General features: G+C 35.1%; 1 protein-coding gene across 1 annotated transcript in view; it reads left to right on the forward strand.

The window, feature by feature from the left end:
- Nucleotides 1–13,249, forward strand: part of LOC114650274 (cytoplasmic tyrosine-protein kinase BMX-like) — a 163,186-nt gene that overhangs the window by 96,385 nt on the left and 53,552 nt on the right. Inside the window, exons 12-14 of the mRNA XM_028799805.2 lie at nt 2,403–2,468; nt 2,903–3,074; nt 11,998–12,214. Coding sequence (XP_028655638.2) covers nt 2,403–2,468; nt 2,903–3,074; nt 11,998–12,214 — 455 coding nt within the window. The remainder of the gene's footprint in view (nt 1–2,402; nt 2,469–2,902; nt 3,075–11,997; nt 12,215–13,249) is intronic.

The following is a 13,249-nucleotide window of genomic DNA, read 5'->3' on the forward strand; positions in this document are numbered from 1 at the left end:
TAAAAATGTTACCATATCATGACTTTCTCCATATTTACAACACAAGTACTGTATATGGTAAACTACTGAAGTTTATTTTACTCCACTTTAAAGGCACATCTATTTAAAAAAAATCATATGCTTTATCTAACTAAAGCATATTTGGAATATAATTATTTTGTGCTAGATGTAAACAATGAATGAATGAATCAGTTTACCTGCTTGAATTTTGATTATCTTCTTTCCTTATGGTTTTCTTAAATTAAGATGTCAAAAATTAGAGAAGTAGAAACACATTTTAATTTTGGAAATGGTCTTGGGACTAGCACCCCAACTCGTAAAGTTAAGGCATTGAGTTCAAAATTTGCTAGGAAAAGTAAGAAAAAAAATTTAAATAACAAGAATATTTAAGGACATGCCTCAAGAAAATACACATTTGGGTGTAATCAAAATTTCTTTGTAATGTAGAGTTTAGCAACTTGAAATCCTCAGTGCTTGGGTTTTGGAAAGAACTGAAAATTTACAGATGTCTTCCCTCAAAGTCATAAATGTGCGAGCCACATTCTGTGAATTTCTGAATTTTGAGGTTAATATCAGTTTATAAAACTGCAATTCTTTACTGATAAAACAGAAATCTTTCAAATTTAAAATCTGAAAGATTTAGAGATGGAAGTCACACAGACTCTGTCAGGCTCTTAAGACTAGAGAGTTCTCAATTTCATATTGCCTCAGTTGTCTACAACATACTATTGCATATAGATTTATCCTGTTGGAAGAATCTCAGTCCACCTTTTATAAGTCAGTGGGTAACTAATGTTTTATACTATTTTAAGCTGGAAAAAAATCTAATTCTTTCTTAGCGTATCTGTTCAAAACGTTTTTTAAAAAATATGGTAAGATCTTAATAATAAAATTGTAGAATAAGCATTTACATCGGGGGGTGGGATGGGGGGGTTTGAGTTTTCCCTTCTTTTTATTTTTTTTGTTTCTTTTCTAACTAATTTTACCCATGATCTTGCCTCTCCTCTCTCTCTCTTGGGTGGGGGTTGAATTTTGCCTTGTTAGGTTTTGTCTCTTATTATTCCTGCTTTCTTTTGTTTTTTTTTTTTTGTTCTTTTTTTCTGACTATGAAGTCATTTGTTGTATAAGTTTGACTTGATTGTATGATTGTAAAATTGAAGGAAATCAAAAAAACAAAAACATGATGTACTGTAGGGATATTAAAACAAATTTTCTTTTGAAAGATAGGATTTGTTTTTTCATGAAAATATAAAATTTGCCAAAATTGAAAAATTAACTTTTGAGACAGACGGCCCAACACTTACTCTCCATGACCCCCTTTCCAGCTGTTGTACCCTCAACCACCCATTTTTATGACTTTATTAGGATTGTAAAGAAAGCAGATCTGCCCTGCAGTTCTGCCCTGGATGAGTGGGTTTAAGATGGATGAAAGCTGAGTTACCGCATAACAAGTCAGGCACCAGTGACAGTACATTAGTTACTGTGTTATGTTATTTATTAATTTTTTTAATTTCCTATTTTTTGTATTTATTAGTTTTCATTTCATATATTATCTGCATGTCTAAATGGACATTATTACTTTTTACTTTATGAATAGACTGAAATCTTAAAATGATATTTAATGCACTGTTGATCAATCAGATTTTATATTACATTGTTATCATATATATGAACTAGCACCTACAGTATATCCAAATAAACCTAATAAGATCAGTATACATTGCAGCCATTTAAAGATTTTTTACAGTGCACATGCACTTTAAAGGACATGCTCAGGATTACATGGTGAAAGTGAACTGGTAAGTTAGCATGCCTAATGGAATCCAGTGCCTTAGCCACTGTAGCACACTGCCTGATACAAGTATGTTTCACACACATGTGTTTCTACTTATACTATGACATCAATAGTCCAAACCATACTTTAGTGGACAATATTCATATGTCCTGGTTTCATTCAGCAACCATCAGAGGATCCACAGACTCAGAATTTATAGTCTTTGTATAATAAATGTATTTAGAATTTTTGAATTATATTTATCAGTCTAAAACATCTATGAAATATCTGGAGAAAACAGAAGATCTGAAAAATTCAAATAGATCATAGTGGAACCTACCACCCAGAGCGGGTCTTTTCGGGAGTTCTGTTCTGGTTTCAGTTCGGGTCCATATGGAGATGTCTCTGTTTGGAGCATCAAGTCATTTGTAGGACTTTGGCCGGGATGGGCTCAGTTATTTGCCCTCACTGGTCATTCTTTTCGCCTTTGCAGGTGAAAAAAAACAAAACAGCTACAATGTCTTGTCTCACCCTAGAGTAATATTGCTTACCTCCGATAAGCCCAGAAGATGATCCTCTGATGTGCATGCATGAGAAATGATTAAAATAAATGTACTTTTTCTTACAGGAATGATTACTAGACTCCGACATTCAGCCATTAAAAAGGAGAAGATGGTACCATTTTCTGCTTATGGTAATAGTTAAATGTCTGTTTAATTTCCTAGCATTTCTTAAATCACTTTTAAACATCAAATATGCTTTATATATAGTATGTTTATGAATAGGTAGAGCAAAAAACTAATGAGGAGTGTTAAACCACAATATTTTCTTAAAGGTTCAAAGTTAAAGGGAAAAAAATAGATTTGTTTTCTATGCACTTCAACAAAAGACAATTGCTAATATCTCATTTAGTTCCTACTCTGAGCTTGCATGCATTGCATTATTATATAGTATTTTGTTTCTAATCTACTTCTAATAATTTGTGTCAGATGTTTCAGTGTGTTATTGTTTACAGGAGTTTAGCATCTGCATAAAGCAGAGGTATAAAGCAGTAGTGTCTATAAATGCTTTTCAGTTGGGTATAAGTAATTACCACATTTTTGTATTTTTCCATTTTTCTGATTGTAGGTAATTGGGAACTGAAAAAAAAAGAAATTTCTCTTCTGAAGGAACTTGGCAGTGGGCAGTTTGGAGTAGTGCACCTGGGCCTATGGAAGGACCAGTATGAAGTTGCAATTAAAGTCATTAAAGAAGGTAACATGTCTGAAGATGACTTCATAGAGGAGGCGAAAATAATGATGTAGGTTTCAATTACAAAATCTTTAAGTAATTATGTTCTTATTGCTTTTGTCTTGGAGAAAACTTCTCTCACTTAAAAAAGTTAGTCTTGGAGTCCAGATAGGAATACAGAATAAATCTTTAGTACACAGCATTGTAACAAAGAGACTTGACCAAGGTGCAAGTGCCTAAACTAGGAATTGCATTGGATTATATTACATTTCTTACCATCTATGCAAAATACTTTCCTTCTAGTTCTTCCTACCATTACCTAATATTCAAGCCTACTAATGTCCATCATCTACTGTCTATTGTCTGACCAAAACTTGCCAACATTACACCTTTCCCTGTGCAGGTGCCTGAGACTTATTTATCGATCAGTCCCTACATTTTAAATCGGAATCTGGAGGACCCACACATAAGATACTGGGACACTAAAACAAGAGCCTCTTGATGCACTGGCATCTCTCAGGACTAAGGTATTAACTAGCTGCATCTCTGAGGCAATGGTGCTTAGTTTTCTAATGTACATACTATCCTTGGCTTGTCATCACCCCTTTTTTGTGTCCGAATAAGCAGGCAAATAAAACGGGGGCCAAGCTGCTGGAAGTAAGGGCAAGTGGCCTTAGAAGCTAATGCAACACATTTTATTTTAACTTGATTAAAAAGCATTGATACATAAGAAAGCATTGATACATATATTTAAATTCTCTCTTACATTTGATTATGTCTAAGGCAAACTAGGTAATTTATATAAAATATTTATCCACATAAAATCCCTTAAATTATTTCAAAGGTCACTTGGAATTCAGAATTATCTTGAAATTCATCTATTAACATCACTTAACCTGCCATCTAAAAGCTAAAAGATTCTTTACATATATCCTAATTATTATTATAATTTTACTAATTAAATTGCCATATACTGTACATTTCTACCTTAGGCTTTAGAATCTTAAAATGTCTGGAATGTTTCATTTAAGCATCAAATTATAAAAGTGAACCTTTCATCGGCTTTGTAGTCATGCAAACATTGGCATTCTATTCTATTTCACATTTAAAATATATATAAATTACTTATAACACAAGAAGGGGATGGGGAAAGAAATCAATTTACCACATACTGTATATCAAATGCTTTGTAATTCAAAATCTATTTATATTTAAAATGCCCTCAAGGAAGTCAGCGCTTTCCCACCTATATTGAGATTGGAGAATCTGGTTCTCTGACAGTTAAATTTTACAGAACTTTAAGAAGATTTTGGAAATTTATTTGTATTTAATAACATTGATTTGTTTTACCCATAACCTCCTGCCAAAACTAGTTCATCTTGCACACTCTTCTGCTGATATCTTCCATGTTTCTTGCATCTCTTCCAGAGTGTTGACTTTGTAGAAAAAGTACAGTATACCTTGTTAGTTAACCCCTTTTTTGTACAGCATATCTTAGTATGGAAAACTACCTTTACTGGAAGCCAGTTCTTATCTTCAGCTTCCTTAGTGTTATAAAGAGTATGTCTCCTTTTACATTAAGTTTACTTTTACAATTATTAAAGATCTTCCCTCCATTTGAGCCTAGCCAGAACTCAAAAGAAAAGGGGTGTATATACAGTATCATGCCTGATCTGGAGACCATTTACACCACCTACTCACATATTTTTTCAGTTACAATTAAGAGCTCTTTCAGTTCAAAAAAACATAAACATGTTTACAATCTTAAACACATTTTAATCAATTACTTCATCTTTGGGCGGCACGGTGGCGCAGTGGGTAGCGCTGCTGCCTCACAGTTGGGAGACCTGGGGATCCAGGTTCGCTTCCCGTGTCCTCCCTGCGTGGAGTTTGCATGTTCTCCCCGTGTCTGCGTGGGTTTCCTCCGGGCGCTCTGGTTTCCTCCCACAGTCCAAAGACGTGCTGGTTAGGTGGATTGGAGATTCTAAATTGGCCCTAGTGTATGCATGGTGTGTGGGTGTGTTTGTGTGTGTCCTGCGGTGGGTTGGCACCCTGCCCGGGATTGGTCCCTGCCTTGTGCCCTGTGTTGGCTGGGATTGGCTCCAGCAGACCCCCGTGACCCTGTGTTCGGATTCAGCGGGTTGGGAAATGGATGGATACTTCATCTTTTCAAACAACACCACATATCTTCACATATTGTTTTGACACAAACTTTCTCAAATACACTTAAACTTGTTTCAATACACTCACAGGAATCTCTTTAACATACTGTATGACATACTCAAAGTCATTCTGGAAATTTATATCAAACATTTAAAAATTTTTGTGTGCAATACATTTTCAGCAGTTGCTTGAATAAATACACTTTCGAACACACTAAGCATTTTTTTAACGCGTTTTATCATTTTTCGTTTTACGGTCACACAGAAAAGTATTTTCCCAATCAGCATATCTTCAATCACCTGCATAATAAAGTATCTATCTATCTATCTATAAGATCTTTCCATTCATTCAAAAACCACATGCTCGAAGTCTTTAAGCCTTCAAAATACTGCCCCCTGACTTTTCTCAAGACTCAGTTCTGCCTATGAACAGTCACTCTTCGTTACAATTGAACTACATTACCTAGAGGTCTCCATGTTTTATTTTCTTTTTTCTTCAAGCTCGTACACAAATACATTTCAACAAAGTATTTTCACCTACTGCTGTGGGCTGGCACCCTGGGGTTTGTTCCTGCCTTGCGCCCTGTGTTGGTTGGGATTGGCTCCAGCAGACCCCCGTGACCCAGTGTTAGGATTTAGTGGGTTGGACAATGACTGATTTTCACCTAACACAGTGCCACAGAGACGATAAGGGATTTAGAAGTGTCTTCACGCTAAGGTCATAGCTGTATGTGGGAGAGACGCGCACACATACAAAGAATAAGTTCAGCACAGAGACATACACAAACAAGGATACACAGAACAAGTAATTCATACACTCAAAGACGTCAGTGTGCACCAAGTACTTTTAAAACTAAATACAGTATATATTTATTTTTGTCCCATTTCATTGAATTCTTTCCACATATACATAAATATATACACATACACAAAATTACACATATAATGTACATAGTCAAAAAAAATTTATATCACCTCATTTTCTTTTAGTGCTTTCTTCCTACTCCTCGCTCAAGGCCATTTTGATCAGCAAACTGTAAATATTGCTCAATGTTGGATCATGTTAACCCTTTCAACACTTACCTTGTGTTTTTAAGCTCCAAATTCTACTTAAAGTACTTCTCATATAGTCACTCTTCTCTCACTTCTTCTAATTGTTTTATTTTAGTTACGTTTCCTAATAACACGTTTTTATTTTTATCTGTAAATTTTTCTTTTTATCAAATCCTTGCATTCTCTGTTATCTCATATTTCTCTGATCTTCCATGTACTGACTGCTTGCAGCCAGCCCACACTCAACTCTCCTAACTGCACTCCAGCTACTAAAATTAGTTTTGTCTGCTTTACCTCCATGAACTTGATTGCTACCAATTGTCACCTTTCTCTTTTATATGTATAATTTTTATAATTTATACTGTCTTATTTGAACTACTTCACCTCTCACATCTCTAGTTTGTATTCCTTCTAATATTGACAACTGTCTTGTCGTAAAGTGCCACTTAATGTGCCACTGTGAAAAAGGCGCTTGATAACAAGATCCCACTCACACTTTTTATGTGCTTAGGTACTTTACTACATCTCTTGTTACCCACTACTTGGGATCCGGAGCTCATTTGCAATCACAATTGTGTCCAATCCTGTGGCTTATTTTATTACCACTGAAGGATAACAGAGGTCATACAAACTCACCTGTAGCATATAGTCAGTCACTCAGTCACTGCTTTTTCAGGGATGGGGCACTTAAATATATGTGTGTGTGTGTGCATATATGTGTGTATCTACACTTCACTTAAGTGATTTTACTTTATTGATGTTAACCAGAATCCCACACCAACTATTTACACCTAATTTACATGTTTACACTAACACTTAATTACACAAAGCAATATTCTACCTGTGCCTAAACACACACACTCACACGCATGCACACACACGCACACACACGCACTCACACACACACACATATATACAGTGTATATATTCAAATCTACATACATTTACACACTGCAAAATTTACACAACTGTCACATGGTTAGAGTTTCCTCACATACACCATAACCCCTATGCTAACCTGTACTAAATTGTCTGCTGTATAAAAAAACTATACCTACCCTTATTCTTACCTGTGCGTCCTAGCACTGTCCCTGCACTAAACTGTATATTATATAAAGACTATTCTAATGTTTTTTTTCCCTGTGCAGCTCCGTAACAAACTTCCACCTGTCCTGGTTCCTTAGCCCCCTCACCTAATACTGTACAGCTAATGAGAGTGGTCACTTCAGGCTCTTTCACCTATCCTAGCAGCCCTTGGTCTCTAAATCAAGGGGGTACCCCATAGGATTTAATTTTGCCAGAAATCTCACTTGTAGACTTTTTAGGACATGGCAAGAAGGGGCTCTGGCACTGTTTGGCTCTGGCCCTCTTCTATCAACTCATTCTCCTCATACAACTCCATGTAGCCTCCTGCCGGCTCAAGCACAGCAACTCCTTGGCAGCCTACTGCCCTACTGTCCTACTGTCCTGAGCCTTACACCAGAAAAACGGCCCTAGTCATAATGAGAGTGATACACAGGATTATGATGCTCTTTTATAGAAAATTACACTCGGTTAGGTACAGACCTGTGTGATGTGTTTACTGAGAAACAAAACAAGACCTCTGTGTTGTGAGTAATTTTTAGACTAGTATCTAATTTGACAGAGATTCCGTTGAAGGATGTGATATCTTGTAATTTATAATATGCATATTTCTACAGTATTTTATTTCTGCATTTTCCCTCAATGAATGCATTATGAACAATTTTGTTCTGCTCATGTTTCATGAATGAGACCCAATATAGTCTTTAATGTGGAAGAGTTACTGGAAACCATTAAACTATGAGCTGTCCATTACCTTAAATGTCACTACTTCCCACTATGTCTATGTACACTGCATATATAAAGGTGTATTTTTCCCCATCCCCATTATCTGAATGTAAGGTTTGCTGTGTGTTATTGTATTTGGCTATCTGGTTTTGCATTTGCATGAGTATATGTAAACCTATAAATTATTTATCTTTCTTAGTTAATCAGCTTGTGTTTATACTTTATGAGAAGATTTTCCAGAGGGAAAGAGGGAAGTTTTTGGCAGCATGATTTGCTAGAGCCTTTGTAGGGCAAAATGAGGCTGTTCAAATGTTACTGTATCACATTGATCCTGATATGTATTATCTCGTAAAAAGGTATGCTTTGATCCACATCACCAGCATTTGCACTACAATCCTACCCTAAGTACTGTATTTCAGAAGTTTTTTGATATGATAAAATTTTGTATTGCAGTTACACTTATTGGGATGCATCAACCCTAACAAAAGGATAAGTGTCTGTCTGTATGTCTGTGTAATTGCTATGTCTCTGTCATTCCAAAAGATGATGCACCACAAACATTTTAGTAATAAAAGGCATTGCATTTGTCATTCCAATAGATGGTGCATCACAAACATTACTACTGCTTTTATGAATTCCAAACCAAAGGACATATAACAGAGACATATGCATTGCATAGTGCACTGCAATCATTAATGTTGAGGTCTCCTTTGTTTACTTAGATTCCATCCCGTCTTAGATGGGTAGCACAGCAAGCTGCTTAGAAAATACTAAAATGGAAGAAAGGCAACTAAATGAACAATCATCAAAATCAGTTGACAAAGAAACGAGTGTATAAAGCAACAATATCAGATCAAACTGTGGCTAAAACACTACGCAGAATGCTATTGATCAGGACTGAGTAAGAGTTCAATAAAATTTTAAAATGCAAGATATAAATGTTTTCAAAAAAGGAAAAGCAGAAAGGATGAGGAGACCAAAGTTTAAAAATAAGGCCAAGGACAAACTGGCGAACTGTAATATCAACCAATGGATTTTAACCAAGGTTTTCCATAGATATTCCACTTTATGACAGATTTGCCTCATGTGAGTGCAACATGTAGACCACCACACAACAAATGATGCCAGCAGCGGGATGACTAAGGATATGCACAGGTGTGCAATATGATAGTAAGACCCTCAAGGTAAAACCCATAGGTTTTGAGGGAGCACAAAGTAGCAGAAGGGTAACGGATAACCAGGAAATGGGTTAATGTCATTGTTACAACATAAAAAAACATTTACTTATTTGTTGACTCCTTTATCCAAGGTGACTTATAACATTTTGAGATACAATTACATTTCATTTGTTTTTTCAGTTGGAGCACAGGCAGGTGAAATGACAGTGTCAACAGTGTGATTCAAACTCACAACCTGAGGGTTTAAAGCCCAAAACCTTAACCACTATGCCACATTGCCAATCTAAGAAAAGGTCATCTTTAGAATAAAAATCAGCCAACAATGCCCATCTCACTCTATCAAACTTAAATATGAATGATGCATAGAGTTTGCTTCTAAAATGTTATTCTATAAAGTACAGAATTATGAGCAGTATTTACTGTTTCACTCATGTATTCATTATGTTGGCTTATTTATAATGACAAAGTAAAGTTCTGTTTTTGACCTGAGGCTAGATTGATTTAATTTTAGTACTTTCTTATGAATATTAGACTTGATATGTTAAACCACATAATTACATAATTGAAAGAAGATGTACATCTTCTACATGTCTATACTGTATCTATATATAAACATTATATATCTGCTCCTCACAAACTGAGGGCACCGTGGCGGATGTTAGCAGATTGCTGGCCAACCACAAGCGTTACCTGGTAGGTAACCACCCATACAATCAGATTGTGACACAGACTTCGAATGCCGTGAATATATATATATATATATATATATATATATATATATACACTGTACATAGATGTGCATCATATACATACTGTACATACATCTTTCACTTTTTATTTTTTCTAACATTAAAGTCATGCTGTGTTCTGCCTAATGGAACATATTTTAATGTAATACATTTATTAAAACAGTTATAAATGCAGTTTCCAGTTTAGGTCTTTTAACTTCTGCATTTTCAATTGCTTACTTCTGTAACAAGTTGCATTTCCTCTGTTGAAGGTACAATAAGTTCAATAATATCCTTGTGTCTCTTCCTTTTCAATACACATTGTAAATAATTATTGCTACTGTAGAAATTACAAAGCACAAGCAGGTGGTGAAAATTAAAACATAATTTGATTTTAAAAAGGATTAAGGAGTTCCTCATTGGCACAGAAAATGTTTAGTCAAGAGAAAGAGAAGTTATTGAAGGCTTCATAAAATTAGTCAATCTGTGGCTGTGGCTTTAGAAATCTGTACTCCAGGATTTCCATGAATACAAACAATGTCTAGAACATTCTTGTGTCTGGAAAATGCTTGTTTGTTTTTCTAATGTATAGTATGTGCTTACTGGGCTTAAAATAAGATCTTGGTCCCTGTTGTATACTATTAAAGGTGACTAAAGTATGTTGGCACTGTAAAGTATGCTTCCATACCCCCAAGACTAGGGGCAACTGGCCAACCGTGGTGAAACTGTCAGAGGTAAAAACACAAAAGTTAATTTTTTTTTCACTGTTTTGGATAGCAATATTTGGTATGTTCTGCATAAATTGTAAGTTTAAAAGATTATGGGTATAATGGGCATATTGATTCAGAATGAAAGTCAACGACAATTCTATTTTTTATTACTGGGGAATATTTTTGAATTTGATAAAGCAACCTAGAAATCTTCGTACTGGAGGTTCAACTAAAGCTGCAAAATTTTCACAATAGAAGAAGAATAAACAACTACTAATGTTCAAATGGAACAGGTCCCAAAGGTATGACAAGATCAGAAAGATTATTTCTAGCAGGCAAATAGTACCTCTTCCCTTGTCTCCTCTCTATTCTCAGAAAACTCAGATTTGTGGCCAGGGCTACAGTCAAGGGATCTATGCCTCTTATGATTTGCCCACAGCACACCCGCCACTGGTTGGAGACTCCTCACTTAATACCTTCATGCAGGGATTTCTCACCCAATGATGAAAGTAAAACAAAATAATAATACTATATAAGAATATGCCCTCTACTGTTCTGGAGGTGCTTACAAAGATGTCAAAGCTTGGAAGAAATATTAAATGGAAAGCAGAGAAAACATCCTTCATGTAACAGTAGTTACCTGAAATATTTTTGATTAGAAGTGCAGTGTCAGATTTATGAGTTTGTAAAGACCCAAGGCATTTCATATAGGTCTGTAAAGATACAGATACGTAGCTTTACATTAAACCCCTTAAAGTGGTTTGTTGTAAATATTTATGTACATTTAGGCATCTTAGGTGTAACATTTGTAAATTACAAGATATTGGTTCTGTCCCCACTAGTTGGTTAATTTTTGTTACCAGAGAAAGTTACGTAGCTTGCCAATGGTCCACTTCAACTATAACTAGATCTTTAGAACTTTTTGAACTTGAGATCTGTAAGTTTGTTTGAATGAAAACATCTGTAAAATTCATAAATAATTGAAAATAGCCATCATTATTATTCTTTCTTTGGAAAATTGCTTGTTTAAAATAAAGTGAATAACAACTTAGAACTCAATACTCTGTTTATCACAATTTCTGGATTGTGCATGTTTGATACAGAGCCAATTCAATGAACACTTATGAAATAACTTAATTACACATTTTTAAGATTCAGTCATAGTCAATGGCTTTTGCTATTGCTTTTGAACTTTATAATGATAACAATTAAAATATTTTCTGTGAAACTGTGCTCAAATGTTAACTCTTGAAAAAGGAAATATATACTTTTTGATAAAATGAAAGTGTAAAAACGCAGGTGAATCTTTGGTCAATGCTAAAATTTTGCAATGTTTTTGTTTTCTTTTTTTAGGAAACTACGACATCCAAAGCTGGTTACCCTTTATGGAGTTTGTACTAAAGAGTTCCCAATTTACATTGTGACTGAATACATGAGCAGTGGTTGTTTGCTTAACTATTTACATGATCATGGAAAAGATTTACAAAGTAATCAGTTGGTTGAGATATGTGCTGATGTCTGCGATGGAATGGCCTTCCTAGAGAGCAAGACTTTTATACACAGAGACCTAGTGAGTACACTTCTTCTTCTTCTTCCTGTTCATCTTCCTATTCTTGTTTTCCCTCTTCTATGTGAGAGTTGATGTGCTTGATCAGTCAGACCCCTTTCTTTAAGGTCTTCTTTTACTCTGTCCATCCACTTCCACTTTTGCATCCATCGCTTTCTCTTGATCTCAGTTTTGTTGGTTTATATTTGGGCTTGGGTTTTTACTCATTGACAGCAACATGTAAATTGAACAATTTCTTTTGGTTATATTCTTGAATAAAAGCACACTTGTATTTCCATTCCCACTGAGTACACTACACCTGTGAGTACACTACTGTACACCATACTCTACTGATTCCATTCACAGTATATTCAACAGTCAGAAAGTAGGAGGACTGAATGTTTTGAGCATGTGTGACGGCGTGGGTTGGTTCCATGCTCCCATTACATTCTGGGAGCCTCTTGAACCCAACACCATCGATAGTCATGACCGGATGAGCTTGGTAGATGAGGACAAAAACAAATTTGGTCCCAAAATAGTCAATGAAATAGTGAATATGACCAAGTGATGGTATAAATATTACAGAAAAACATAGGTATTATCATTTTGTTCATGAATGTCAATATTAGCCACAAGATTTACTGTGATTAGTCACACATATACAATATAAAGATAAATCAGACATTTCTCTCCAACCCAATCTGCCTCCATGCACACAGACATTTGACTGTCAGATGGTCTCTTTCCATTAGAAACTAATCACTCCCCTATTTTTGGTCTGGATAAGTCTCTATTTAGACCTAGAATTGGGGATTCTTTTTGTATCTCTTTGCTAGATTCAAGATTATTTTTTGTCTATTGAAATTACAGTAACACTAAATCTTGTCTGACTCATAATGACGGTCATCTGATTAGCTGTTTTTATAAGGAAGTAATTACCTTGAATATTTTTATGGAATTCTTTTGATTATGAACATGCATATTAAAATATTATGAATATAGTCAATGGCACCTGCTATATTTGAGAAATTTTCAAATTTTCAAAAACAAAAAAAAGTG

This window comes from Erpetoichthys calabaricus, chromosome 4 (assembly GCF_900747795.2).
Source record: "Erpetoichthys calabaricus chromosome 4, fErpCal1.3, whole genome shotgun sequence".
In the NCBI taxonomy this organism is placed as follows: domain Eukaryota; kingdom Metazoa; phylum Chordata; class Cladistia; order Polypteriformes; family Polypteridae; genus Erpetoichthys; species Erpetoichthys calabaricus.